Source organism: Falco rusticolus, chromosome 7, assembly GCF_015220075.1.
Source record: "Falco rusticolus isolate bFalRus1 chromosome 7, bFalRus1.pri, whole genome shotgun sequence".
Lineage (NCBI taxonomy): Eukaryota > Metazoa > Chordata > Aves > Falconiformes > Falconidae > Falco > Falco rusticolus.
In genome coordinates, this window is record NC_051193.1 from 2,671,194 (window position 1) to 2,696,273 (window position 25,080).

The 25,080-nt window shown below is 58.1% G+C and overlaps 1 protein-coding gene and 2 long non-coding RNA genes across 6 annotated transcripts in view; 1 reads left to right on the top strand and 2 right to left on the bottom strand.

Moving 5' to 3' along the window:
- LINGO1 (leucine rich repeat and Ig domain containing 1) overlaps window positions 1-18,555 on the top strand; it is a 169,601-nt gene extending 151,046 nt beyond the window's left edge. For 2 of the 4 annotated variants that reach the window (XM_037395821.1, XM_037395822.1), the window contains one exon: window positions 16,327-18,555. In XM_037395821.1, coding sequence (XP_037251718.1) covers window positions 16,339-18,180 — 1,842 coding nt within the window. In that variant the 5' untranslated portion in view covers window positions 16,327-16,338 and the 3' untranslated portion in view covers window positions 18,181-18,555. Of the gene's footprint in view, window positions 1-328; window positions 596-11,307; window positions 11,440-16,326 lie in introns of those variants that run through there. The other 2 variants (XM_037395819.1, XM_037395820.1) reach the window with 2 other exon arrangements.
- Window positions 18,366-22,285, bottom strand: LOC119151658. Its single transcript, XR_005105494.1, has 4 exons — window positions 21,623-22,285; window positions 20,638-20,991; window positions 19,183-19,294; window positions 18,366-18,475 (listed from the first exon to the last, which is right to left on the bottom strand). It is a non-coding gene; the product is annotated as an uncharacterized LOC119151658 (long non-coding RNA).
- A 152-nt stretch (window positions 22,286-22,437) lies between these two features.
- LOC119151622 lies at window positions 22,438-24,208 on the bottom strand. The gene is made up of 3 exons (XR_005105483.1): window positions 23,991-24,208; window positions 23,576-23,711; window positions 22,438-23,109 (listed from the first exon to the last, which is right to left on the bottom strand). It is a non-coding gene; the product is annotated as an uncharacterized LOC119151622 (long non-coding RNA).
- Between the last annotated feature and the right edge of the window lie 872 nt (window positions 24,209-25,080).

Consider the following 25,080-nt stretch of genomic DNA (forward strand, 5'->3'; position numbering starts at 1 on the left):
GCCGGCCGCGGGGGCAGGTGCCACGACCCCCGCCCTCCGGCCGAAAGCGCCGCTGCCCGCGGGGGTCGGGGGGCTGCGCCCGCCCCCGGCTCCCCCCTCCCAGCCGCGCCGGAGCGGGGGAGGCGGCGGGAGGAGGGACCGGCCGCCGCCGCCGCTCCCGTCCCCGCACCGCCCCGCGCCCGCCGGCGGCTCCTCCCGGAGGGGAGGCGGGGGCCGGCGCGGCGGCTTTGAGCGCGGCCCCGCCGCGGCAGACCCGGCCGGCGGCAGCGGGGCGAGCGGAGCCCGGGCCGTGCCAGCCCGCCCCGGGGGGGCGATGCCGCCGCCCCGCAGCGCCGCCGCCGCCGGCCGCCCGGGGGAGGGGAGGCAGCCGGGGGCCGCGCGTCCCTAGGGCGGCCCCGAGCGGCCCCGGTGCCCGGCCCGGCCCTCCCCGGGCTCGGGGCTGGGGGGCGGCTCGGACCCGGGAGCGCCGGCGCCTCTCGTGCTGCCGCTGCGGAGAGGGGGAGCTGCGTTACTGCAGGTGGAGGCTTGGCGGAGGGGGGGCCGGGGGAGATGCCATTTCTGACCGAGGGAGACCGCCGGCGAGGATGAGATGCAGGTACGCGGGGCGGGGGCGCTGGAGCGGGGGGACGGGGGCTGGGGGAGCGGGGGGGGGGTCCGTGCCCCCCAGGCCCGGAGCCGTGGCGCTGTCCTCGGGCCGGACCCGCGCCGGGGCTCGGGGCCGGGACCTTGATGCGGGTGCCCGGCTTGCACCGAGGTGCGGGTACCGCGGGGAGGGGCCGGCGGGGCCGGGGGCTGCCCGCCGCGGGGCGTGGGGCTGGGGGGGACGTGTGTCCTGCTGTCCTCCATCCCCTCCGGTGCTGCTGCCGCCGCCGCCCCGCCGTGCCCGGGCGGCTGCCCGCTGCTGAGCCCCCTCGCCCCCCCAGGACCCCTGCGCTGCCCCCCGCAGCCCCTCTGCAGCCAGGCGGGGCTGGGGTCCCGGCCACCCGGAGCTGACTCGCCCAGCTAAGGGCTGGGGCTGGGTGATGCTGAGGGGAGCACAGAGCTGCATCCTGATGTGGGAGCTCTCCTCCTCCTCCTCCCGGTAGTTAGGCAAGCCGGTCTGGAGCAGATTACATATTCAGGTAGGGTATGGCCGGGACAGCGCTCCCTGCCAGGGCTTGCTGGGGAGCAGGGGGATCAGCCTTCAGGCAGGCTGTGCCCGGCTCCCCGGCCCGGAAGGGTTAATTCAAGAGGAGGAATGGGCCCTCTGCCTGACCCCGAGGCAGAGGCACGAAGGGTTAAATACGGGCAGGGAGGGCTCGCCAGCCCTGGGTGACCAGGCTGGAGGCAGGAGCCATGAAGGGGGATAATTTTTCTGGGTGGGGGCTAACCTCTCCATCACCAGCCCCCCAGCCTGGAGGCAGGTGAGTCGGGGCCGTGGGGAGTTACTGCCTGATGGGATGGTCCCTCAGTCGCCGGGGTGGGGGTTCTGGGAGCGCTGAAGGGTCCCCCAGCCTGGGCTCAGCCCCACGTACAGGAGCCAGGGAGGAGAATGGCAGATGCTGGGGAGGGTCAGGCTGCCAGCATGGGCTGAGCCTTCGGTTTGCGTCTGGCAGAAAAAAGAAGGGGTTCATGTTGAAGGGGCTTCGCAGGGCAGACGGATTTTGAGGATGCCCAAGAGCCTGCTGGCCAGAAGGGCTTTGGGAGCCCTCCCGGGCAGTGCCATTGCTTGTCACGCTCTGATGCTGTGTGTAGGTTATCGGATTTTTCACCTTGCATCTTGGATGTATAAATAGGTAGAGGCATGGTTTGCTCCAGGTGCTGGAGGTGCCACCTCCGAGAAGAAATAGGAGTGTTGGTGCCGTGAAAGTGATTTGCACTAGGAGGGAGGGATGGTGGGTGAGCGTGGGCACCGGTGGGATGAGGTCTCCTCGCCGCCGGTACGTGCTGTTTGGCGAGCTGAGGCTGTGCCGCCTCTCTCTGCCTTCACTAGCCCAGCTACCGCCTGAGCAGTCGCCATCCACGGTCCTTCCCAGCAAGCGATCCTGCCTGCTGGCCTGCAGCAGGGGACTGGTGTGACAGCCCCACGCTCGCACCCAGCCCAGGGTGCAGAGCAGCTCAGGCATCCCCAGGAGCAGCCCCACTCCACAGATCTGCTCCTTCTCCCTTCTGCCTCCATCTCCCCTTCCCCTGCACCACCTACCGGAGCCCTGCTCTGAAATGATATCCCTTCCCCAGCCCCATCCCAGCCCTCCCGTCAGCCTTAACCCTTTCCTCGCTGCTCTGCCACTTGCAGCAGCCCTGACCTGACCTTCCTGCCTGCCGGAGCAGCAGCGTGGAGGTGCCGCCAGCCAGCCCACCGCCACGGGGGTGCAGGGGTCTCGGCAGAGCTGCCTGCGCGGCCCAAGCCATCCCACCTCAAAGGCAGCGACCCCAGCCCCACGCCAGCCCCATAGCCCAGACCTGTGTGCGACCCCTTTCCTCCATGTCCCTTCACTGGTTTCAAGCGCACGCCTTGTCCCTCTCCTGGACCCCTTGCAAGTGCCAATGGCCAGTGACACCTCGTGCCTGTGCCAGGTGCCACAGAGCCGAGGGACAGCCTCACTGTCCTGGTGCACAGAACCCGTGCTGTTCCCCTGCCCATCTCAGCCCCCTGCCCATCCCAGCAGCGTGGGCTGGGTCTCTGTGGGAGGCGATGTCTGGGCTGGCTTTGCCTTCTCGCCTGCTGCTCCTGGCTCCTGGCGCACGTAGCTTGGTAGCTTCATACCAGGGAGGAGAGGTGTGCTCTGCAGCTCGCCTAGCAAGGCTGGTGAGCAAGGCCCAGAGGGAAATGTGTCCCTGGGCTAAAGCCTCTGTGTCTTCCGGACACACTGGGGCAGTTTTCCTGGTAGCCAGGCTCTTCTGCTCCCTCCCCAGGGCCTGCACTCTGGGACAGGGACAGAGGCTCCCTGGAGGCAGCAGTGTCCCTGGTGGGCACTGTGCCGGTTACCAGGAGCAGGAGGGGGCTTCTCCTCCTCTCTGGGCCATGCCTCCCTGGCCAGCAGCTCGGGGCAGTGGCACCTGCCTGCACCAGGCGTTCGGGAGGCTCCCACGGGATGGGCAGGAAGCGACTGGAGGAGATACTGGAGCTGAGTTACAGCACCTGGGGAAGAGTCAGGTTTTCCAAGCTTCTTTGTGGAGGCACTAATTACAAAACCAGCGGTTATACTTCTGTAATACCGTACCATGCTGCAGTTACTCTACACCTGTAACGTAGTTAGTCTGTGATACCTCTAATGACCACTGTTTCATATCACTGGAAGGTTAGCAGCATGACTGGATGACTTATTATTCCTTTAGTTTGCTACTTCATACAGTCACTGTAACGATGCTGAAGTTGATACTGCTTGATGTATGTAACAAGTATAAAATCCTGTAACTTGAGGTTTTATTTCAGGGGTTGATAAATCACTTTCTAATAAGGCCACAATGATAGTGTAATAATAGTGTAATTACAGTTGCTGAATTATAAAGCACAACTGAACCTACTCAGGCTCAATGAGGATTAATAACCTCATCAGGTGTTGCCTCACGTGCGTGGTTGTTGCTGGGCTGTGATGGGCCTGGGGGTGTTGGACGGCTGCTGGGTGCGGTGACAGCTCTGGGGTGACACCTGTGTCGGGGCTGGAAGTTGGACCCCATCCTCTTGAGGTAGGGGAGGACGTGTTTGCAATGGGCACATCTCTGTGAACGTCCTGGTGGAAAATGAGACTCTGCCGACTCTTTTGTGAAGCTTCAGGTGTGGAAATGGCTGGAGAGACACTTTTCTGTGTCACCTCAGAAGAGTCCTGCCAGCCCTTGGGTCCCCCTTGGCTTGTGGCCCCTTGGGCAGTTTGCTTGGGCAGTGCTGGCGCTGGGGTGGATGTTAGTGGTGCCCTTGGCTCTCCTGTGGTACATACTCGCCCTTTATGCTTGTCACTGGCCACCGTGGCAGTGGTTCTGGGCCAGCAAGAGGAGGGCACAGCCGGCAATGCAAGTCACGGCACAGCTTGGCGAGGCGGGTGTTTGCCCAGCTCTCAAACACATCCAATGCACTGAGTCAGCAGCTCTCCCCCATCCTCTGCTAAACCCCGGGAAGGGAGCAGGGTTTGTCCTAGCATGGGCAGAAATGGCTTTGGGGGGGAAAAGAGCTGGAAGAGCTTTTCAGGTAGTGAAGAAGGCTGGGATGGGAGAGAAGTGGGCTACAAACGCTTAACTCAAATCAAACAACCCAAGAAAAATAAAGGGAGAAAGCAACTGAAGGCCACAGCCTCAATTTTCTTCTGAGTCAGTTGTTTCCCTCTTCTCTCTCTCCATATGTTGGAGTTAAAATTGGAGCTTGCGGGGGGGAATGGCTGCATGGCGAGGGATCTCCACGCCTTTGCCGCATGTCCCAGCTCCCTGCGACCCTGGCTGGGGCCGTGTCTTACAGCCTCTGGGACAGTGTCAAGGCCTGTGTGATACAGAGAGGGAGAGGAGCAGCTGAGGACGGGGCTGGCTTGGGGAAGGGGGGACACACCAGCTGTAGCCCCCCGCAGTGCTTCCCCAGCCCCAGGGCTGCTGTCAGCAGCGCAGCCTCTGCCCTCCCTTGGCATGGCGAGCCGGGAGAAAGATGGGTTGTACAAAGGTGGCTGTGTCTGAGTGGGCAGCGTTAATTGTCAGCTTAACCCAGGCAATTGAATAAACGCTGATAAATGCCACAGAGGGGCCTCATCTCTTTAGCCCAGGCAGGGAGCACGAGGCTCCCTCCAGCCCTGAGAGCAGCAGGTTGCACCAGCTGGCTTGGGAAGGGGGGAGCGCCCAGCTTGAGCAGAGACACCCCCCCCACCGCTGGAGTTAACAGCTGTGCTGGGGCAAGACACGGGTGATTCCCACCTCTCAGGAGCAGCAGTTAGGAGTGAGTGACAGAACCCACTCAGGCCATGCCTTGCCCTGCCGAGGGGATGCGCAGAATACATTGATGCATTGGCAGCAGCACGGCCATGGCGGGGGGAGCCCTGCCATGAGCCCCACCAGCGGCTCAGTCCTCCCTCTGGCCTCGCCAACACCTCGGCCACCATCCCTTGTCCTCCATGGCTCCATACCCCATCCAAACAGCACCTCCTAACTAGCATGGGACCAGGCTAGGCAGCAGGTCAGCATCCCTGTTGTGGGGGCCAGGGAGCTTGGCTTCGTTTCACTCGTTCTCCTGGTTAAGCACAGAAATGGTGTCTGTTTTTAACCACCCTGCATGCTTTCTTCTGTATTTTTTCCCACATGTGTCTCTAAGCCAGTCAGCCTTCTGGTGCCCACGGCATCCTGCAGTGGACATGTGTCCACACAGGGACATGACTCTCCTGGGTTCCAGAGGAGGACCCATGTGTCTTGGTCAGAGGCCAAAGGCTTTTCCCACTGAAGCTCTCCTGTCCCTTGTCTCAGGGCTGGGCTTGGTGTCCTGAGCTGGGGACAGTCCTGTGGGCGAGCTGGAGGGTCCCCATGGGGAGTGGCGACAGGCTGAGGAGGTGCAGGACTAGGCTGTGCCTCCTGGGACACGGTTCCAGCGGCCCAACATTGTCCGGGTGATGCTCAAATGGCAAAATACCTGCTGGCAGTCATCGGGCTGGGCCGATGCCTGCGCTGGGGGACAGGCTGGCCACTGCTCCCTGAGCGGTGTGCCCACGAGCACCCAGCCCCTGCCCTTGCTGCTGGGGGGTCCCTGGGCTGGGCACCCATGGGAGCCCTGCCCCTGCCCCCCTGCACAGCCCTCACTTCCCTGGCAGCCCTCCCCCACCACGCCACATTGCTCTTAGTGATCTCAATAGGACCCACAAATATTTTTTTTGTCATTTCTGTTCCGTTTCTGCATCAGAATGCAAAACATTAAATACCACTCTTGTAATTATGGTTAATTTCATAACCAGCACCTTAATTGGATTGGTCTCTGATGGGGAATTCTTGTAGGAGGGAGAAGCAGAAATATTTTGACGTAATCTATTCTTTCAGCTCTTTGTTTGGATTTGAGATGTCGAGTGTGAAATGGGAAACAACTGATATAGACCTCCGAGGCAACCTGGGGGTGGCGAGCGAAGTCTGAGCACTCTCAGAGGCTCTTCTTACCATCCGTGCAGGCAAACCTCTTCCTCCACCGCCCCTCTGAACAGGGGGCAGTCACCAAGAGCCAATTTGATGTGGTCTAACCCGAACCGTGAGCTGGGGGGACATTGCGGGTGAGCATTGGCTTGGTGGCTTGCTTCTGCCCCAGCTCCACTGGTGAGTGGCTTGTGCATTGTGCCACGGAGCAAGGCACAGCAAGGAGGGTTAGGTAGGAAAAGTAGATGGCAGGTGTAGCTGTGCTGTAAATGCGCGTGTGCTGCAGGAGCCGGGTGATAAAGGGAATTAGGGCCACAGCGGCGAGCAGCAGGAAAACCTTCTTGCCTGTCCCGCGCTGGGGGAGCAGCCTGGCACGGCTCTGCAAGGTCCCAGTGGGTCCAGATCTGCTGCTGGGACCTCAGGGATGTGAGGGACAGCCAAAGGGACACCTCTTTTCTGCTGGCTGTTGGGCAGGCAAGGGCCGACCAGCATCCCCAAGCCCAGAGAGGGACACCAGCCCCTCTTGTGCCCTGGTCAGCCAGGTTATTTCAGCACCGCTGCTGAGGGCAGCAAGTCCTGTGGGGGCCCTGGGGGCCCCCCAATGCCCAGCTGGGGTTGTGCCATGCCACGGCCATCCCACAGTGCTAGCATGCTGTGTATCACGCTGCCGCTTTGGGCCTGAGCTACGATTTGCTCTGGGAAACATGGAATTGCGCTGCCATTAAACTGATTTGTGCTCAGCCTGTTTATCCTTTTCAATGGAAGTGATACAGAAGCTGAACCGAAATGGAAACCCTGGCCTTGCGTTTCCGATTTAATTTCTATGCACTGTACTCCCCCGTGATTACTTTTGTTCTCACGTACAGTCCAGAGTGCAGGCTCTGTATTATTATCAGCGTCACTGGGGAGAAGGAGGAAGGGGCGGAAAGCATCTCTTTCAGCTCAAGCAAAACGCAACAAAACCAGCCCAAAGCAGCAGGGGAACCACTCCATCCCCACAGTGGGTCCCTCCTTTTTGTCCCTGCCCATGGGCTCAGTGCAGTTGCCTGCGGGAAGACGGAGAAAGCCGAGGACCGGCACGGCTCCCCGCAGCGCGGCTGAGGCTGGTCATGCTGACACCCCGTATCGCAGGCATCAAACCCACGGCGCTTTTCACCCCTGCGCCAGCAGCTTCGCACTGCGCCCTTCCCCAGCACGATGCTGCAGGACAGCACTGCGCTTTCCAGGACATGTTCCCAAAGCACCTGGGGCTGAGATTTGCTGAGGCACAGCACCCGCAGCCGGCGCCGGCTCGGCTTGGGGCACTAGTGAAATCAATGCGTTGGATTTCATGAAATTGCCCTGAAAAAAACAGCATTTCCAGTGCTTTGTTTCTCCTCTCAGCCATCATTTCCCACCTTTTCCTTCTTGCTTGGCCGGGACCTGAGGCTTGGGTGCAGTGCCAGGACCCCAGGAGCTCTGTGCGTAGCCCCCATACTTGCAGAGGACACATATCAGGGGGGTTGGCAGCACCTGGAGCCAAAATCCTGGCTGGGCCACATCCTGCAGCACCTCCCTGCCAGCGGGGATTCGGGCTGGGAAGGGCTGGCAAGGTGGTGACACCTCGTCCCCACTCGCACCCACGGCGCCCGCTCTGCCCAGCTGTGTGGCTACAGCTGAGTGCAGGACAGGCGGGCTGAGCCATGGCTCAGCACGGTTTGTTTTTATCTAATCCATTTTAGTGTTGAATGAAACAATAACAGCAAATACAGGCCCTGAAGACAAGCCATAAATAATGCAAAAATCAAACAAGCGAGAAAGAGAGAAAGAAAAAAGAATTATACATGTAAAACCAGCACAGAGAAGCCCAGGCTGGGAAGAGGAATCTTCTCTCCACGTTGGCCATTGCTCATGCTTTCTTTGGCTTCCTTTTTTCTCCGCTTCTCTTTTTCTGGAAATTCCTGCGGCACTGAATTTGTTATTGTGTGAACAAAACTTAGTAACTGGGAGGAGGGGGGGGAGAGAGAGATCTGGCTTGCGCGAAGGAGTCGAGAAGGGAGCTAGATGGAGAGAGCCAAGGCTTTCGTCTCTTGCAGCGCCTTGAAACACAGCCGTGCCCCCACCCGAGCCCAGCACCCCACTCTGCCCCTGCGTCCCCGCCATGGGAGGTGGGAGATGGGCAGGGGCAGCCCTGCCGGTGCCGTCCGGTGCCCGCCGGGGTGTCGGTGCTGGTGGCACGGCTCGCTCGTGCCCTCGTTGCCCTGTGCAGCTTGTCCCACCGATGGGTTATCGCGGAGCCATCTTTGCTGGGCTGGGCTGCGGGCAGCCTCTCCCGAAAGGCTTCTGAGGCTGCTTATTTTAGGCAGCAGTATAAAAATATCAGGGCCGGTCCTAAAGGGAGGTAAATCAGCAGGTTTCCCTAGAGCCAGCCAAGCTGCCGGGTTCATGTCCTCTGAAGTCCTCTCGCTGTTATCCCAAAGGTTTCCAGGGGAAGATGCAGTGCCCTGGATCAGCCCCTCTACGTTTCTAGGTATCCTGCTCTGGTTGTAGGGGTATTTAAGGGATGTGGCGTGGGAACAGAAGTGGTGCTGTAAGTACAGTCTAAGTTTAAGTTAAATGTATGGAATGTGGCCGGTCCTGCAGCGGTGGGATCTGTAGCGCTGCTGGCTCAGGACGTGCTCGCTGGTCCCCGCTGGCTGCAGCGTTTGGGACTCTGATCCCGGGTTTCTGCCTTCAGGCAGTGGCAGGGACACTGGGGGGACAGTGGCTTGGACCCGTGGCTGTTACGGGGGTGGGGGTGGGGGTGTCACATCGCAAAGCCTCAGCCTTACAGCCCTGTGGGGTGAGGTTGCTCATGGGCCAGGGTGTCTGGCTGGTTTGATGTTTGCTCCCCTGCTGAGCCAGCCCTGAGGGAAGGAGGACAGCAGGCACCAGGGGTGCTCCCCCATCGCTGCTTGTGGCCCTGGTTTTCTGCCACTGGAGCTGCCGGGCGCCCCAGCCCTGCTCCGGGTGCTGAGCAGAGCTCCAGGGCGCTGCAGAACCACAAGACACCTTTTGGCAGAGGCGGAGGGGACAGGGTGTCCCCAGGCAGGGAGAGGTGGGGAGGGAGCAGCTTGTCTTGGTGCCAGACAGCTGGCCCTGCCAGGCCCTTCGTGGTGCCCCCAGGTGTGGTTTGTGCACAGGGATTGCCAGGAGCAGTGGCTCAGCCTCCCCGCGCTGCTGCTGGGGTGCCATGGCACAGGGACTGTCCCTGGGGGCTGGTGCCTGGGTCTGGGGGAGCAGGAAGCCACTGGCCACCAGACCAACCATCAAGGCAAGCCCATACAGAAATGCCATCTGTGCCTGATCTGGAGGAAACATGCTCTGGCAGCGGGGTGACTTTGTACCAGCCGCTTTTATGCAAGATCAGGTGGTGTCCTGCCCCCGACACGAACACAGGGTTTAGCACAGGCACCGTACAGCTGCGCTCCGGCTGAGTCAGCAGCCCCGCTGCGGCGTGCTGAGCCACGCAGAGCCCGTGGGCAGGATGGCTGGGCTGTCCCCCATCCTCCAGCCCCAAAGGTACCGCTGCTGCCCAGGGTGCGGCCCTTCGCAGGGCCCGTGCTGGTGCTGCTCAGGGTGCTCCTGGGGAGCACAGGAGGCGTTTGGATACCGCTCGAGCCCATTCCCAGGAAAAAACTATTCCCCTTCCAGCGCAAGGAGAAAGGGCAGCTGCTGGCTGTGGCTGGGCTGTGCTGAGAGGAGAAGGCCGTTTTCTCCCTGCGTGGGCAGGCGTGGGATGGTGCCCCAGGCTCCAGCAGGTACCAATACCCTGCTCTTCCCAAACGGCCTTTGCAGGCGTTGCCTCAGGGGCAGCCCCGTCCCCCCGTGCCGGGCTGGTCACGGGCACAAGGCAGAGCACAGAGGATGCCTTCGCAATGTCATCGTGACCCTGGCGGCTCTCCCAGAAGGCACTCGTTGGACAGACCTTTCTTTCACCTCTCCAGTGCAAATGTTTCCATAGCCCTAAGAAGAGCCTGGATTTTTTTCCATCCTCCATTCACAGCTACCAACGGGGAAGAAAAAACATCTACGGAGACCCTCGTGCTATACTGAAGCCTCCTCTGCCCAGTGCTCGCTCATCACTCAAGTGCCTGCTGAGCTGGGTGCCTTTGGGTGAGCACCTAAAACATCCTGGTGACCCAGCTCATGTCTGCGGAGACAGGAATCCCGAGGAGATCTGCTGAAATAAATAAAGAGGAGAAGCCCCACTCAACTAGCTGGTGCACATCCTTCCCAGCATCCCAGCACTCTCATGCTGATCCAGCCTGGAACATCTCTGGTGCTGGAGCCCCCAGGCCAACCCTTGGGAGATACTCCCTCGGCAAACACAGCTCTCCTGCTCTTTGTCTCACAAGAAGAAAAAAATCAGCCTCCTCCCAGCTTGGGAAGCATTGAACCACTAACCGGCAGCGGCTGCGGCAGCGGCAGCGGTGGGCCAGCCCGTGTCCCAGCCACCTCAGTCGATGAGCAGGGGAGCATGGCTGGCTCCGAGCCCGAGCTCCACAGTGGCTGCACCCTTACACTCCTCATTTATCTCTTGCTAGCTCAGGGCTTTACACCCCCAGCATCCACAGCTGCCTTTGCAATTACTTATTGATCACTTGTCAGGATGTTTTCTTTGCTGATGGGGCACTGAAGCATGTGCAGCCAAAGCGAGAGAAAAGACGTTAAAAACGAAGGAGCAAAGGTGTGAGGAGGGTGAGCAGCTCTTGCACAGATGTGATTGCTGCAAGAAACGGCCTGAGCAAAAACTGCCCTGAGCTTCAGCATCCTGCAGAGATGACCGGGATCTCCTTCCCATGGCCCTGCTCCCATAACCTGCCTGCCGAGCCTGAAAGTCACTCTCCAGATTGGCTCTGGGCCATCGCCGGTTGTACGTATCTGTCCCTGCGTGGGGTCAAGCAGATCCACAGCCTGGAGCTAAAGCAGTGGACAGCAGGGCCAAAGCCTCCCCCTTCCAACGTCTTGGCCCTTCAGAGCTCTTCTCCTCCCCTGTGCATCCCCCATCCCCTTTCTTCTGGCCCTTTGGCTTGGTGCTTCCCTGACTCCACGCCCTGCGGTGCTGCGGGCGCCGCGTTTTGGGTGGAATTGCTGGTTGCCACCAGGAATCGTCTTTGCAGGGCAGCCCCGCGGGCTGGCGGCGGTGTCTGGTGCCAGCCAGGCGGTGTCAGTGCCGGAAGGGGATTTGCATCTTAAATACTTCTCCATGCTCTTTTACAGCCTCAGAGCAACTGCCAGAGCAGATCAGGTTGCCGCACACCTATTCCAGGCTCCCGCCTCGGAGCAGCTGAAAGCAGATACTTCAGGAGGCTGAGCAAAAGCTCCTGGCTGGAGAGTCATGCCTTCACGTGGGTGAGCGGGAGCCGGTGACCCCGGGCAGCTGGGGGCTGGGGGGGCTGGGGGTGGTCTGCTCTGGCTGACCTGCTGCGGCTCGGTGCCTTGTGCTCCTCGCTGGTGTGTCCCCACAGCTGGAGGGGTCCTCCTCAACTTTTCCCCTGTTTCTCCCCGCTTCTTACAACCTCTTGTGCTGATTGTGGAGGATGTGGGCCAGGGCAGCCCTTTGCACTGTGGCAGCCTGTTTTCATGCCCTTCGTTAGCAGCCCGTCCATTAATGAAGGCCCAGAGGAAATGCAGTGGCAGCTTTCCATGAGCCAGGCCAGCGTTGTGCCTCCAGCCACCCGGCCTGCTGCCCCCCAGCCAGCCCTGGCAGCTCTCCCTCTTTGGTTTGTTTTTACCCGTGTGAAGCAGCATAGTCCCAGGAGGAAAAACTGCCCCATGTGCTCTGGCCCCTGCTCTCGTCCATCCCTGCCCATCCCTGGGCACCAGCAAGGAGGGCAGCTCCTCCGGATGCCTGTGCTCTGGGGGCTGGGTGGGAAAAGAGGAGAGGAGGGAGCAGGTAGGGTGGGGAGGAGGGAGAGACAAAGCAGAAGGGGCCACAAATGCATGCTGGATGCGGGGGGAATGATGGAGAGAGGAGGAAGTGGGCACGAACGTGTTTGGCAAATTAAAGCTTCTCCCTTTGTTTTGCTGCTTTGCAGATAGCTACAGGAACACTTAGTGCAGAGCCCGGGGTCTGGATAAGCAACTCTTTTAGCAGCAGGAAAGGTTGTTAAATATTTATTTGTAAACCTGGAGTCTTTATCTCTAAAATGTAGTCAAGTTCAATAAAATTTGATTTAGCTGGAGCAGCTTAGAGGAGACGAGAGCACCGACTCCAAGAGCTGCGTCTTGGCAGCTTTGTGCAAAGCCAGAGGGGGGGAGCCCGTACCCCTACCCGTACCCGCACCGCAGCCCGGTGTGGGCACACGGTGCCGCTGGGGTTGGGCTCACTCCTGCATGGAGCTGGGAGCACCAGCACCACGGCTCCTGCAGGGATGGACGGGGTGGGGATGCGCTCCTCCAGCCCTGCCGAGCCCCCCCCGGGATGTGGCTCGCTTCGTCCTAAATTGCTTGTTGTCGTTGGATGCTCTCGAAAGCATCTGGTTCAAGGGTGAACGTCTCCCACACTGTAATTTATGGCTGCCAGGTGGGGGTTATAGCTGACTCGGGGATTTTTGCTGCTCGCTCGCTGTCAGCATGGCAGATTGCTCAGTGCCGAGGAGCGCTGGCTCGGCCCTGACTGCTGGGCACTGCCATGGGGCAGTGGGCAGGGACAGCCCAGGGACAGCGGTGACAGTGGGGGGCACGGCCAGGCGTGCTGCCCACCCCTTGGGGCAGGAGGGGAGCAGCAGCCTCAGGAGCAAAACCGGTCATGGAGCTGGGCTCCCCCCTGGGTCACCGCCTGGGTTTGGCTTCCCCAGGGCCATTCCTCCTGCGTGGTGGCAGCCTGTGCTTGTGGCGACGGAGCAAACCCCACACACGTCAGCGCTCCAGCCTGGCCCTGGGCTGCATTTCCAGGCCCAGGCCCAGAATAGCATCTTTCCTCCCAGCGCTGACCCCAGCCGGAGCCGCTCGGCAGGCCCGCATTTCGCACCAAGGCAGCACTCCCCCGGCTGATGGGCTTGTGCTTGGGAGCCCTCGTCCCCAGGCAGCAGGGTGGTGAGGACAGGGGTCAGTGGATGCCGTTGCCCTGAGCATGAGTTTTGCTTTGGTTTGCACTAGTTTGCTTATTGCCTGCAGGTAGCGAGTCTGGCAGCTGCTCCTTTCTTACAGATGCTTTTTTTGTGTCTGAGAAGCGAGTGCCACGTTCATGCCGGAGGGCTGCAGCTCTCCCTGGGCTGGCGTGGCCTGTGCATCAAGGCTGTGTGGGCTGATCCTGCCTGGCAGCTGGTGCTGGACCATGGCTGGGACCCCCTGGAGGGGTGCTTGGGCATGTTTCACGGTCCTACTCAGAATAAATCCGGGTGGGCTTGACTTTTTGGTGGTGCTTTGTCTCAGTCACATCCTGGTTTCCTGCAGGCAGCAAGTGCTGGGAACAGCCGCTGCCCTCTCCCCCCGGTGAGGCCGAGGCCTGTCCCCACAGTCACCCAAGCCCACCCGAGGTGGCCGCAGCCCCTCACCTGGCTGGTCCCCATGGCCCCAGCACAGGGACTGTGTGGCGGCAGGTGCAGGACAGCCAACAGGGCAGCGGTGACTTTGGACTGAGGTTTGCTGATGTGACGTGAGTCCAGCCACTGGGGGGGGGATGCACGACAGTCTGTAAAGCCGTGTGTGGGTTGTTGCCGTCAACTCACACAAAAATCATGTTTCGAGTCATTTTGTAGAAGGGCACCTCTTAATATCCACCTCACCTTGAGGCACGAGTATTCCTCTGAAACAGCCAGAGGTAAATGGGAACCAGAAGTGATTTAAAGCTCATCTTAGCCCGGACTATTCAGCTTATTCATTGTCTTTCTCCCAAAGCTCTTCGGTGACTCTGGTTATTAAGATTACAGATGTTTTTGTCAGGGATTGTATTTATCACAGATTTAAATTTAGCTGAGAACTAATAACATGTGAGGTGTGTCTAGACTTTAATTCTGTGCAAGTGGGTTGGTCTCGTCTTTCACGCCATGCAGATTTTGCTTCATTCATCGATCACCTCTTCACTTGTATTTTAGCCACGGACCCTGCAGCGCTCCCAGCAGCTCTGGCTGCTGCCCCTCTGCTGCGGGGACAACAGCATGGGACTGAATGCGTTGCCACCCTCTTCCCACCTGTAGCGGGGCAGGATTTGGCCCACAGGGGAGGCCCAGGGCCGCTGCAGGAGCCGTGCGTGGGGCCCTGCGGTGGGATTCAGCTCCCACCCCCTCCCCGTGCCCAGCAGGGACCAGCGGCGGCTGCACGCGCAGGCAGAGCTGAAATCTCCGCACCGACCGCAGCCAACTAAGGCTGCCTGGCGCTCTAATGAGCTGAAGGCTTTTCAGCCCTGGTATAATTAAGCCCCTTAGACTGTATTTTGTTTTGCATGCAGTGTTTTGCTTTCTTCTTTGATGACTTTCTCAGCACGGCTGTGAGGAGCGGGAATTGGTTTCCAAGAAGCACCGGCCGAGGGAGGCTGCGCGTGAGCCGGCACGCCTTGGTGGGCTGTGGGACACAGGCAGGACACGTGCGTGCTCGCCGGCCACGTGCTGCCCACGGGGAGAGGCGGCTGGGGACCCCTCGGGAGTTCAGCTCCCACCGGGGCCACGGCACGAGCCTGGGGAGCAAACCCCCAGGCAGCCCTGGTGCTGTCCCGGCGCATCCTTCCAGCAGGCCCCAGCCCGGCGGCCCCGCGGGTGGCTGTAAGGCTGCCCAGCACCGTCAGCGCCGGGGAGGCGATGACACGGGGGATGATGAATTGTAAACACGGCAAACGCCTCTTCGCCGCCTGGCCCAGGCCCAAGTGAAGCCACTGGAAATGTTTCCACCGGACTGGGAGATGCGAGGCCGGCGGGAGGGAGCTGGGTACCGCACCCCCTCGCTTCGGGGGTGACGGGCTTTGGGTGGTCCCCAGCGACCAGCCCTGCTGCAGAGGCGGCAGGGAAAGCGGATGGGGAAGGACAGGGACCCTGGATTTCTGTGGGGACACCGGGACGTCGCAGCCAGTGCCCAGCACGCCAGGCCTGGTGGTTTCTGTGATGGTGCTGGTGGACATTTTTATGGCCAATCCATCATCTTTCATCCTTGCATCTTGCAAAGACGTTTTGAATAATTTTTTGGGAACAAAAGTTATACTTGGGTCATATATGTGTAGGAAATGATGAATATAAACGGACGCAATGGAAGTAATGCACAGAATGCATACCAGACCCATAAGTAGCGCCAGAGCAGGGAAAGTAATGTACAGGACATATAATGATGGATACAAATGGAGCCAGTGGAAGTAACGTATTGAGTATATTCAGTCATAGCCATAAAGAGCATTAGTGGAGGCAATGCAGAGCGTACACATAACAATAGATATAAACACGGTCCGGAGTAGCTGTACATCTAATATGCAATATTAATATGATTTGATCCCTCACAACAGCTTGAACAACAAGGAAATAAATGCAACAGAGGCAGCACGACAGCAAGCGTTTCCTTCCGCCGGCCGATGGGCTGGGGCGGTTGGGGGCTGGGCACAAGCCAGACTGTAACCGCTGAGGTCTCCCAGCCCCCCAGGGAGGGCAGCAGGGCAGAGCCCCGCACCCCGCAGAGACCCCAGACCTCACGTCAGGCTCCGGCTCCTCTGTAGGTAGGCTGGCCGGCTGCTGCTTCTGAGTCTGCGTGGCCGGGGACTCACCTTGGGGACACACTGAGACCGGGCTGCTGCGGAGCCTGGGGAGGGGCAGGGGGCTGGCTCCTGCGGACCTGCCGCCGTTGCTCCCCGCTCGGACACCCCGCTCCCTGCTGACCCCGAGCGGGGTTCCCCCAGATGCTCAATCCCACACTCAGCTCCTCTGTGTTTGCAAAGCAGCCTTTATATTCAGGCTCCATCTACAGGGAACAGAATAATTTCAGGAGCTTAAAATAGGATGTAGATAGATGTGTTTAGTATTAGATTTTTTTTCTTTAAGAAGCCGAGGAAGCGAGGTCTGTCTGACACAGATTCCTCAAGGCTTTCCACTCAAAGTCTGTGCACGTTCAGTCATCAAGTGGAAAGTTAGGGGGTGGGGAGGAGATACGGTCTTGTAGCCAAAGGGCTGCATTTCAGCTGGCAAGCGAGAACCTCTGCCCTGCCTCAGCAGTGCCCTTCGCCCCAACGTCAGCCCTACCGGGACGGCAGACCCTCTGCCGTGGCCATGCCTGTTTGCTCACGTCCACCTTGCTCTTTCTCTTCCCCCGTGTTACCTGCAGGTGAGAGATAGGATGGTAGCTGGGGAGGCGAGTATGCGCAGCCCAATCCTGGCCTGCTGGCAGCCGATTCTCCTCCTGATGCTGGGATCCATCCTGTCTGGCTCCGCCACGGGCTGCCCGCCACGCTGCGAGTGCTCTGCCCAGGAGCGCGCCGTCCTGTGCCACCGAAAGCGATTCATGGTCGTGCCGGAGGGGATCCCGACTGAGACCAGGCTGCTGGACTTGGGCAAGAACCGCATCAAGACGCTCAACCAGGATGAATTTGCCAACTACCCTCACCTGGAGGAGCTGGAGCTCAATGAGAACATTATCAGTGCCGTTGAACCTGGGGCTTTCAACAACCTCTTCAACCTCAGGACGCTGGGGCTCAGGAGTAACAGACTCAAGCTGATCCCCTTGGGGGTGTTTACCGGACTCAGCAACCTTACCAAGCTAGACATTAGTGAGAACAAAATCGTGATCCTCCTAGACTACATGTTCCAGGACTTGTACAACCTGAAGTCTTTGGAGGTGGGGGACAATGACCTTGTCTACATCTCCCACCGGGCCTTCAGCGGCCTCAACAGCCTGGAGCAGCTCACCCTGGAGAAATGCAACCTGACTTCCATCCCCACGGAGGCCCTGTCTCACCTTCACGGCTTGATCGTGCTGCGGCTGCGCCATCTGAACATCAACACCATCCGGGATTACTCATTCAAGAGGCTGTACCGGCTCAAGGTCCTCGAGATCTCACACTGGCCCTACCTGGATACTATGACGTCCAACTGCCTCTACGGGTTGAATCTGACCTCCTTGTCCATCACTCACTGCAACCTGACGTCCATCCCGTACGTGTCGGTGAGGCATTTGGTTTACCTCCGGTTTCTGAACCTGTCCTACAACCCCATCGTCACCATCGAGGGCTCCATGCTCCATGACCTGCTCAGGCTGCAGGAGATCCAGCTGGTGGGAGGGCAGCTCACCATGGTGGAGCCCTTCGCCTTCCGCGGCCTCAATTACCTGCGCATACTGAACGTGTCAGGGAATTTGCTGACCACCCTGGAGGAGTCGGCCTTCCACTCGGTGGGCAACCTGGAGACGCTCATCCTCGACAACAACCCCTTAGCCTGCGACTGTCGGCTGCTCTGGGTTTTCCGGCGGCGATGGAGGTTGAACTTCAACAAGCAGCAGCCCACCTGCTCCACCCCCGAGTTTGTCCAGGGCAAGGAGTTCAAAGACTTCCCTGACGTCCTCCTGCCCAACTACTTCACCTGCCGCCGAGCACGGATACGGGACCGCAAAGCTCAGCAGATCTTTGTGGACGAAGGCCACACGGTCCATTTTGTCTGCCGGGCAGATGGGGACCCGCCCCCCACCATCATGTGGCTCTCCCCGCGGAAGCACCTCATCTCTACCAAAACCAACGGGCGGCTCACTGTCTTCCCTGACGGCACGCTGGAGGTGCGCTACGCCCAGATCCAGGACAACGGCACCTACCTATGCATCGCCAGCAACGCGGGTGGCAACGACACCATGCTGGCCCACCTGCACGTGCGCAGCTACTCCCCAGACTGGCCCCACCAGCCCAACAAGACCTTCGCGTTCATCTCCAACCAGCCCAACGAGAGCGATGCCAACAGCACGCGCGCCACCGTGCCTTTCCCCTTTGACATCAAGACTCTCATCATCGCCACCACCATGGGCTTCATTTCCTTCCTGGGTGTCGTGCTTTTCTGTCTGGTGCTCCTCTTCCTGTGGAGCCGGGGGAAAGGCAACACCAAGCACAACATTGAGATCGAGTATGTGCCACGGAAATCCGATGCGGGCATCAGCTCTGCTGACGCGCCGCGCAAGTTCAACATGAAAATGATTTAACCAGGCAACACAACAATTTGCAAATAATAATGGTGGGTTGGTTTTGTGGTTTTTTTTTTTTTTTAAAGAACAAATGAACAAATAAAAAATAATTAAAAAACAAACATTGCTAACAAACATACCGACCTCTCTCCTTCCACCACGCCCTCTGGCCCTGTCCAAACCCACTGCACCCGCACTGTCATCACCTCTTTCTCCTCCTCTTCTTTATACCAGGAAAACGTTCAGCCGATGTCTTCAGGACTCCTGTGTTTGTAAGAACTTTGTCTGATGGACTCTGGTGTCAGATATAACTCTGAGAGGGAAAAACAACAGAGGGGGGGAAAAAAAAAGAAAGAAAAAAAGAAATAAAATCAATAAAAAGTTACGAACTTTCTTCTGTAACTTTGATTTCAATAATATGGATTTTTATGAAAACTTGAAATAATAAAAACACCCTATTTCCTATAGATAGTTGGAATGCAAAATCTTGACTTCTTGATCTGTCCAGTTCTGTACCTCTGGCGAGCGCTCGCTTCCAGCCCGCTCACCAAGACCAGCCCCAGGCCAGGGCTTGGCTCCCACGGCCGCCGAAGGGCTGCACTCCCCCAAAAGGCGCTTCGTGCTGTGCCTTGGGCCCTGCACAGCACCCACAGGACTTTGACGGTTTTTTTCCTGCGGTCCGGCGGTGGGTTTATAGCCAGTTGCCCTGCCTGCCCCCAAGGCCGGGGCAGCGGTACCGCGGTGCCTGCCCTCCGTGCCGGGAGAAGGATGCAAAGCACCGTCGCAGGGCAGGCAGCAGCTCGCCGTGCCCGCAGCATCATCTGGGCATCCTCCGGCCTTTTGCGTGGCCAAAGGACTTTCTGCCTGCCGTTGCCGTGTCCTCTGCGGTGGGGGACAAGCTGGCTGTTGTGCTGCAGACAGCTGTCCCTGCGGGCAGGGATGCTGCAATCCCATGAAGCGCCGTTGCTGGCAGCACAAGTGGGCAGTGCCCGCCCGGGTGCCCCCAGAGCTGCTCCCCACCTGCCTGTCAGGACTGTCATGGTGGTCGTCAGCCCTGCCCGCTGGCAGCCAGACTCGCAAGCACCCCCAGGCACATCCAAGGGAATTTAGCTTCCAGGCTTGCAGACTGTATCTGAAAAAATAAAATAAAATTACATCATTTCTAAACACACAAATGCACAGCCTGAGCCAGAGGACAGGCACAGGGCTGCAGCAGGGAGGTGCTGCAGGCTGTAACGTGCTGGCTGTCCTGGTGCTAGCTAGCTCCAGCATGCCCATCACCGTGGGCTCTGGTCACTGGGCAGCAACCTGCCTTAGCTCTGGTACTCAGGATCAGGAAGGTTTGTGTTGTCTCAGTGAGGGAAAGGGGAGGAATGGGGTTAACCCGGCCCCCAGGCAGGGCTGCACCGACCAGTGCATCCCTTGCGGGAGACGGGAGACGTGTGACAGTGCCACCCTGCCCTGAGCCCAGCGCTGCCAGCAGTGAGGCATGGCGGGGCTATGGAAAGCATCAGTATACAGGTGTCGTACAGCAAATGAATTGAAAGGAGCAAACTAGGAAGGCAACCACAGAGGGGGAGAGTGAAATTACGAGAGAGAACAATGGGGAAAGAGATGGCTCAATTCAAGCTTTGAAAAGTACCATCAGAAAAGCTTTGAAGCATCATCAGACCAGCTCAGCCCTTCTCCAGCTGGTTTGTGCCAACTCCCCAAGCCCCAGAAGGTGCAGAGCAGGGGGAAGGCCACTGCCAGCACCCACCCGCAGCCTTTCCATGGAGAAACAGGGCCAGTACCACGGCCTGGGGATCCCAGCACAGCCTGATAGCCTTTGGCTGTGCTGGAAGTACAAAAAAATCCCTGCAAACAGAGGCAACACGGATATTAAAGGCAGCAGGTGCTTCCCACCCTTCCCGGCTGCCACCGGGAGCGGTGGCACTGTGCTGGCCAGCGGCTTCCTGGCCTGCCCAGCCTCGGTGGCATCTCCACAGTGGTTGAGCTGGGATTTGCATGCTTGATTTGTACAGCACTTACTGAGTCTTCAGGGATCAAAGTCACTACAAGATGATAAAAAATAAGTGACAGGAACCTGGAGCGCCGACAAGGAAAAGAATGGATTTGCTTTTCTTCCAGCAACGTGCCAATCTAGAAGAACCTGAAACATCTGTGCTTGTAGGGAGGGGGGATTTTTTTGCTGGTTTCTTCTTTCTATTCATCTTCAAACAAAACATTTTGTGGTGTTTTTTTCTCCGCAGCAGGTTTCAGGAGCTTTGATTTGTTAGTTTCTCATCTCTAACCAATCTTTCCTTTATAACTTCGGAACCGAAAACTTTTTTTTTTCCCCCAAGCCTATTGCTTTTGTTTTGCTTTTCAAAAGAGCCAAAGAAAAACACTTCTTTGCCAGCTTCCCCTCCCACCAGTGTTTAACCAACATTTTCAGTGAGCTAAATATGAAACCACAAAGAGCAACACACAAACCTGGGCTCGAAACTGAAGGCGGGCACACGTGGTTCCACCTGCACCACAGATCCTGCTCCAGGGACCCTTGGCACTGCCCCCCGGGAGAGGCAGGGATGCACCAGGGCCTCAGCCCTCCAGAGGAAGATGCCAAGGCGAGCGTAGCCGAGAAAGCCATGTCCAGCAGCACGTTAGGTGCAGAAACCTCAGGCTGAGCCTTGTTGCCAGGACTGACAATAACTCCATCAGCAGTTCAACAAACGGCAGAGAAGTAGAGGGGGTCTGTGTGATCCTGGGCAGCTATTAACACCGGCAACCCGAAACAGCTTCTCAGTTTACTCCAGTTATCATTTTTTAATGGTGTGATTAAAAGAGCTAATACAGGACACAGAAATTAAAAAGAAAAAATACTAATATCCAAGTCCAACAAGGTATTTGCAGCACACTACAGCGTTCTGGCAAGCAAAGGGAGAAACCAAGTCTTTTACTGTTAAAAAGAAACTTTAAAAAAAAAAAAGGAGAGAAAATTATATCTTTTCTGTGTAAGGTCTCAGGCTGTGCTAGCACAGGATTCTTCCCATCCCGGGGCCCTGCCACCCAGACTCGCACACCCCCGCAGACCCAACACCTCTGCGGCTCCGACCCTCCCCGGGGGCAGAAGCCGCGCTGCCGCCGAGCTGTGCTTCCAAGTCCCTCATTAGGGAGTTTGCCCAATGCTCCGTAGCACTGCTGCCTGCCACACAGTTTATTATCCACACTGATTTTTTAACCTTCAATGCTTTGTGAACTGGTTTAATTATTTTTTTTTCCGGTCACTGTGTGATTAAAGCAGATGGATGGAGCAGAAGAAAAGCATCTCAGAGTGGCCAGCATCTCAGCTCAGCAATTTTTGTGGCTGGTAAAGACGGGAGGAAAAAAACCAACCCAAAGAATAAACAGCTTAGAAGAGGTAGCAAAAACCCCAGGAACAGATGTGTTTAGGGTATGGAGGGGAAACACGCCTTACCTCCTCTGCTTCCAGAGTGGGAGCCCCATGGGGATCTCCATGACAGGCACCGTGTGGGGATGTGGCAGGGAGGAGGATGAGGGTTATTCACCACTTCCAAGCCGGGCACATCACCCATCCCTCCCCACCAGGCTCCATATTTCCCCACCACCACCACGGGCTGTGGCTGGCAGGTGCCTGGCCGGGGCAGGAGCAGAGCTACAAGCACCCTGCGGGAGAGGCATTTACACCTGCCGGCCCCCCGCCCCTCCTCATCAATCCCTGCGCCCCGCAGCCCCCACCCGGGCTTGCTGCCTTCCCTCACTTCTATCAGGCCTTATCGTGCTTAATTTTACTTCTTCTCTCACTAACTCCTCTCTTATCTCTGCTTTGGAGCCATTTTTTTAGTCTCTCCCTTTTTTCTTCCTTATCGCTCTTTCACTCATGGGTTTTTTTTTTTATTTAAAAAAATACTTTCTGCCTTCTCACTCTCCTGCCATCTGTGTCAGGTGTTCTTCTCCCCCCATCACGGCTGTTTCCCGCAGTCCCCTCTCTGCACACACATCTCTCCCCCGCATCCCTGCCTCCCTCCTCCCCTGGCAGGGTCTCATCCTGCTCCCTCCGTGATGAGCAGCACAGTGGGATGGAAGGGCAGAGAGAAAGACCTTCGGGCTTCACCTCCTTCTCTCCCTTTCCCTCCCTTCTTCCCCCACCCTCCCACCTTGCCCTCCTTTTCCCACCTCCCCCCTTCCTTGACCCCCATGTGCTGTCCCCCCCCACCAGTTTGCCATGAGACAGGGCATGAACTTTGCAGTGCTGTCCCTGCCACTGGGTTTTTACGGTGAGAAAGGCTCTGAGGTGCGGGGGCTCAGCACCCCGGCGGGGGCGGCTGGGGGAGCAGCCCCACTCCCCACCCCTGGCCCCACCGTGGGTACGTGCAGCTCCCCCAGCAAAAAGCGGGGCTGCTGCTCTCCCCTCCTTGGGTCTGTATCTGCACGCTTACAATAGATTTACTGTGATTCTATCGGTTTATGATTAAAACCCATAAATTTTACTAGGCCTTTTTCTTATTTTCCATAATCCGCAGGATTCAAGGCAATCAAATTTTAACTGGAAAGCACGGGCTGTGCGGTTAGGTCCCGGTGTAATGGGGAACGGTTCATTTCCCAATCCACCCCCATTACTGGTGGTACTAAAGAAATATTGCCCTGTGAAAGAGATTTTTCCTCAATTTCCTTTAAAACAACAGCCTTACCTGAGCAAAGGATCAGAGGAACAATATGACCTCGACTAATACACAGTGCCCCCCTCACCCCTGCAGTTTGTGCCTACCCTGAGGGTCCCCAGTAGGGTTTCCCAGCAGACCTGGGTGGGTGCTGAGGGTCTCAGGGTGACCCAGCCTGGGGTGAGCGGGGTGAAAGCTGTGGGTCCCTGTCAGCTGCTCCACCTCAGCTCCCCATCATCACGCAGCAGGTAGCTCCAGCCCCTTCAGAGATTTCATCATGTGCCTGTTACGATCCAGGTAATAAGACATCTCATTCAAATGAGCAAATTTATTCCGGTGGCACTTTAATAACAAAATCAATAAAACTACACTTCCCAGCAGGGCTTTATCATATGCTAAAACTACAGCATATTGCCTGGATATACTAAATTCTCTCTCTGAAACAAAGTGCAGAGTTTAGAAGACGGATGACACCATTTGCAGCACTAGTAGGATAATACCCTAATAAATCCATGGCCACCTGGGCACTTCAGGGTTGTCACATGCTGCACTTGGTGGCCACTGGGAACCTCCCAACGACAGCAAGAACAGGAGCAAGACCTTTGTGATCCCCGGGCTCACGGTACAGGCGTAGGGAGCGTGAGCTCTGGAGCGCAGCCCTACATCAGAGCAGCGAGGCGTCCACGTACACAAAAGCCAGAGCGGACGTGGGAGCACCATGACCTGGGGACCAGTGTGGGTTACCTTACCTGTGGTGGCTCTCTCTGAACGCAGCAGCTCTGATCAGGTGGGAAGGGGAGCATCCAGCTTGGGGACCAGCCGCGCTCCGTATGGCAGGGACCAGGCTGGGCTCTTCCAGCAGAGCTCCTCGGTGTCACCACTAAGCTGGAAATGAGATGGGACAGTCAGGAAACGCTGCTGGTCCTGCAAGCCCGAGTCAGCAGCACTGTGGGACAGGCAGCTGCCCGACGCAGCACCATGTACAAGGGCAGCTGCTGCCTTGCCCTGGGTGCGGCTGTGCACCATTCTGTGCAGGATCCACCCCTGAGCCCTGTGCCGGGCGCTGCCGCTGCTCTATCACGAGCCATCCCTCTCACTCCCTCTCCACCTCATCATCCCCCTCAATTACCACCTGCAGTTCCCCATATCGCTACACTCCAGCACCTTGCCTGACATGAAATTATGGCTCTTCCCTTCTCCATCATCCTTCCCAGACCATCATCCATCAGCTTTCCAAACCCTGCCCTGCTTCCCAGCCATTCCCATCTGCCAGTCAGCCATCTTCCAGCAGCTCTCTCCTCCTCCTCGTCCCTCCAGCTTGTGCTTCCCAAGCCTATCAGCGTTCCCCAGCCTTGAGTGCTGCAAAACTAATTAGCTCACTACAAAGACCAAGAAATAATTAGGGACTCCACTGAAAGAACGAAACTAGGGCATCTCGCCTTAAATAAACGCCAAGTAAGTGTCTCTCCACTCCACTGACGGCCTGCAATTGCTTCAAGCAGATGATTACATGACTCGCAGTCCCTCGGCTCCCACTCCAGGCGCATTCACCAGAGGTGCCTCTGCCTCCATCTCGCTCCTTAGATCGGCCCTTTCCGGCTTTTTCGGCTCACGTCCCTGCCACCAAAGCCAGCTCCTCCCCAGAGCTCCATGGCTAGCCAGGCACCAAAGAAGCAGGCAGCTTTCCTGGAGATGCTGGGGCTGCTGATTTGGGCACTGCCTTCCCAACGGTCCACCATCTCCAGCTCTCTGTAGGGGAAAGCTAGCACCAGGAATGGAACAAGGTTAGCAAGACAAACAACTCCAAAATTTCTCTTCCAGCTGCTTCTGCTGGGTAGAAGAGATGCTAAAACAGCCTTTTCCCCTGGGCAGCTCCACTGTGACAGGCAGGAGTCTGCCCGGCCCCATACCGGAGTCCCTAGAGAACAGAGTGGTACAAGAGGAGGAGGGTCTGGGGGCGGCACAGGTCCTCCCTCCTCCTGCACAGACCATCCTGGGGACTCCACACTGGGGCATGTTGAAGTCCCCTAGCAACACCACAGGGGTTCCCTGCAAACCCGTGTCTCCCCCCAAGGAAACACCCGTCCCTCCTGCCTCCTGGAGGTGATGAGCAGGAGATGGAGTGGGAAGCAGCCCAGCATGAGGTGTCCCTGACCGTCACCACCCGCTCGTCTCCCCAGCACTGCAAATGATCCCTCCTCCAGCCACCATCGGCGCCTGAAGTGCTCCACACAGTTTTGTTACTTACTAATGA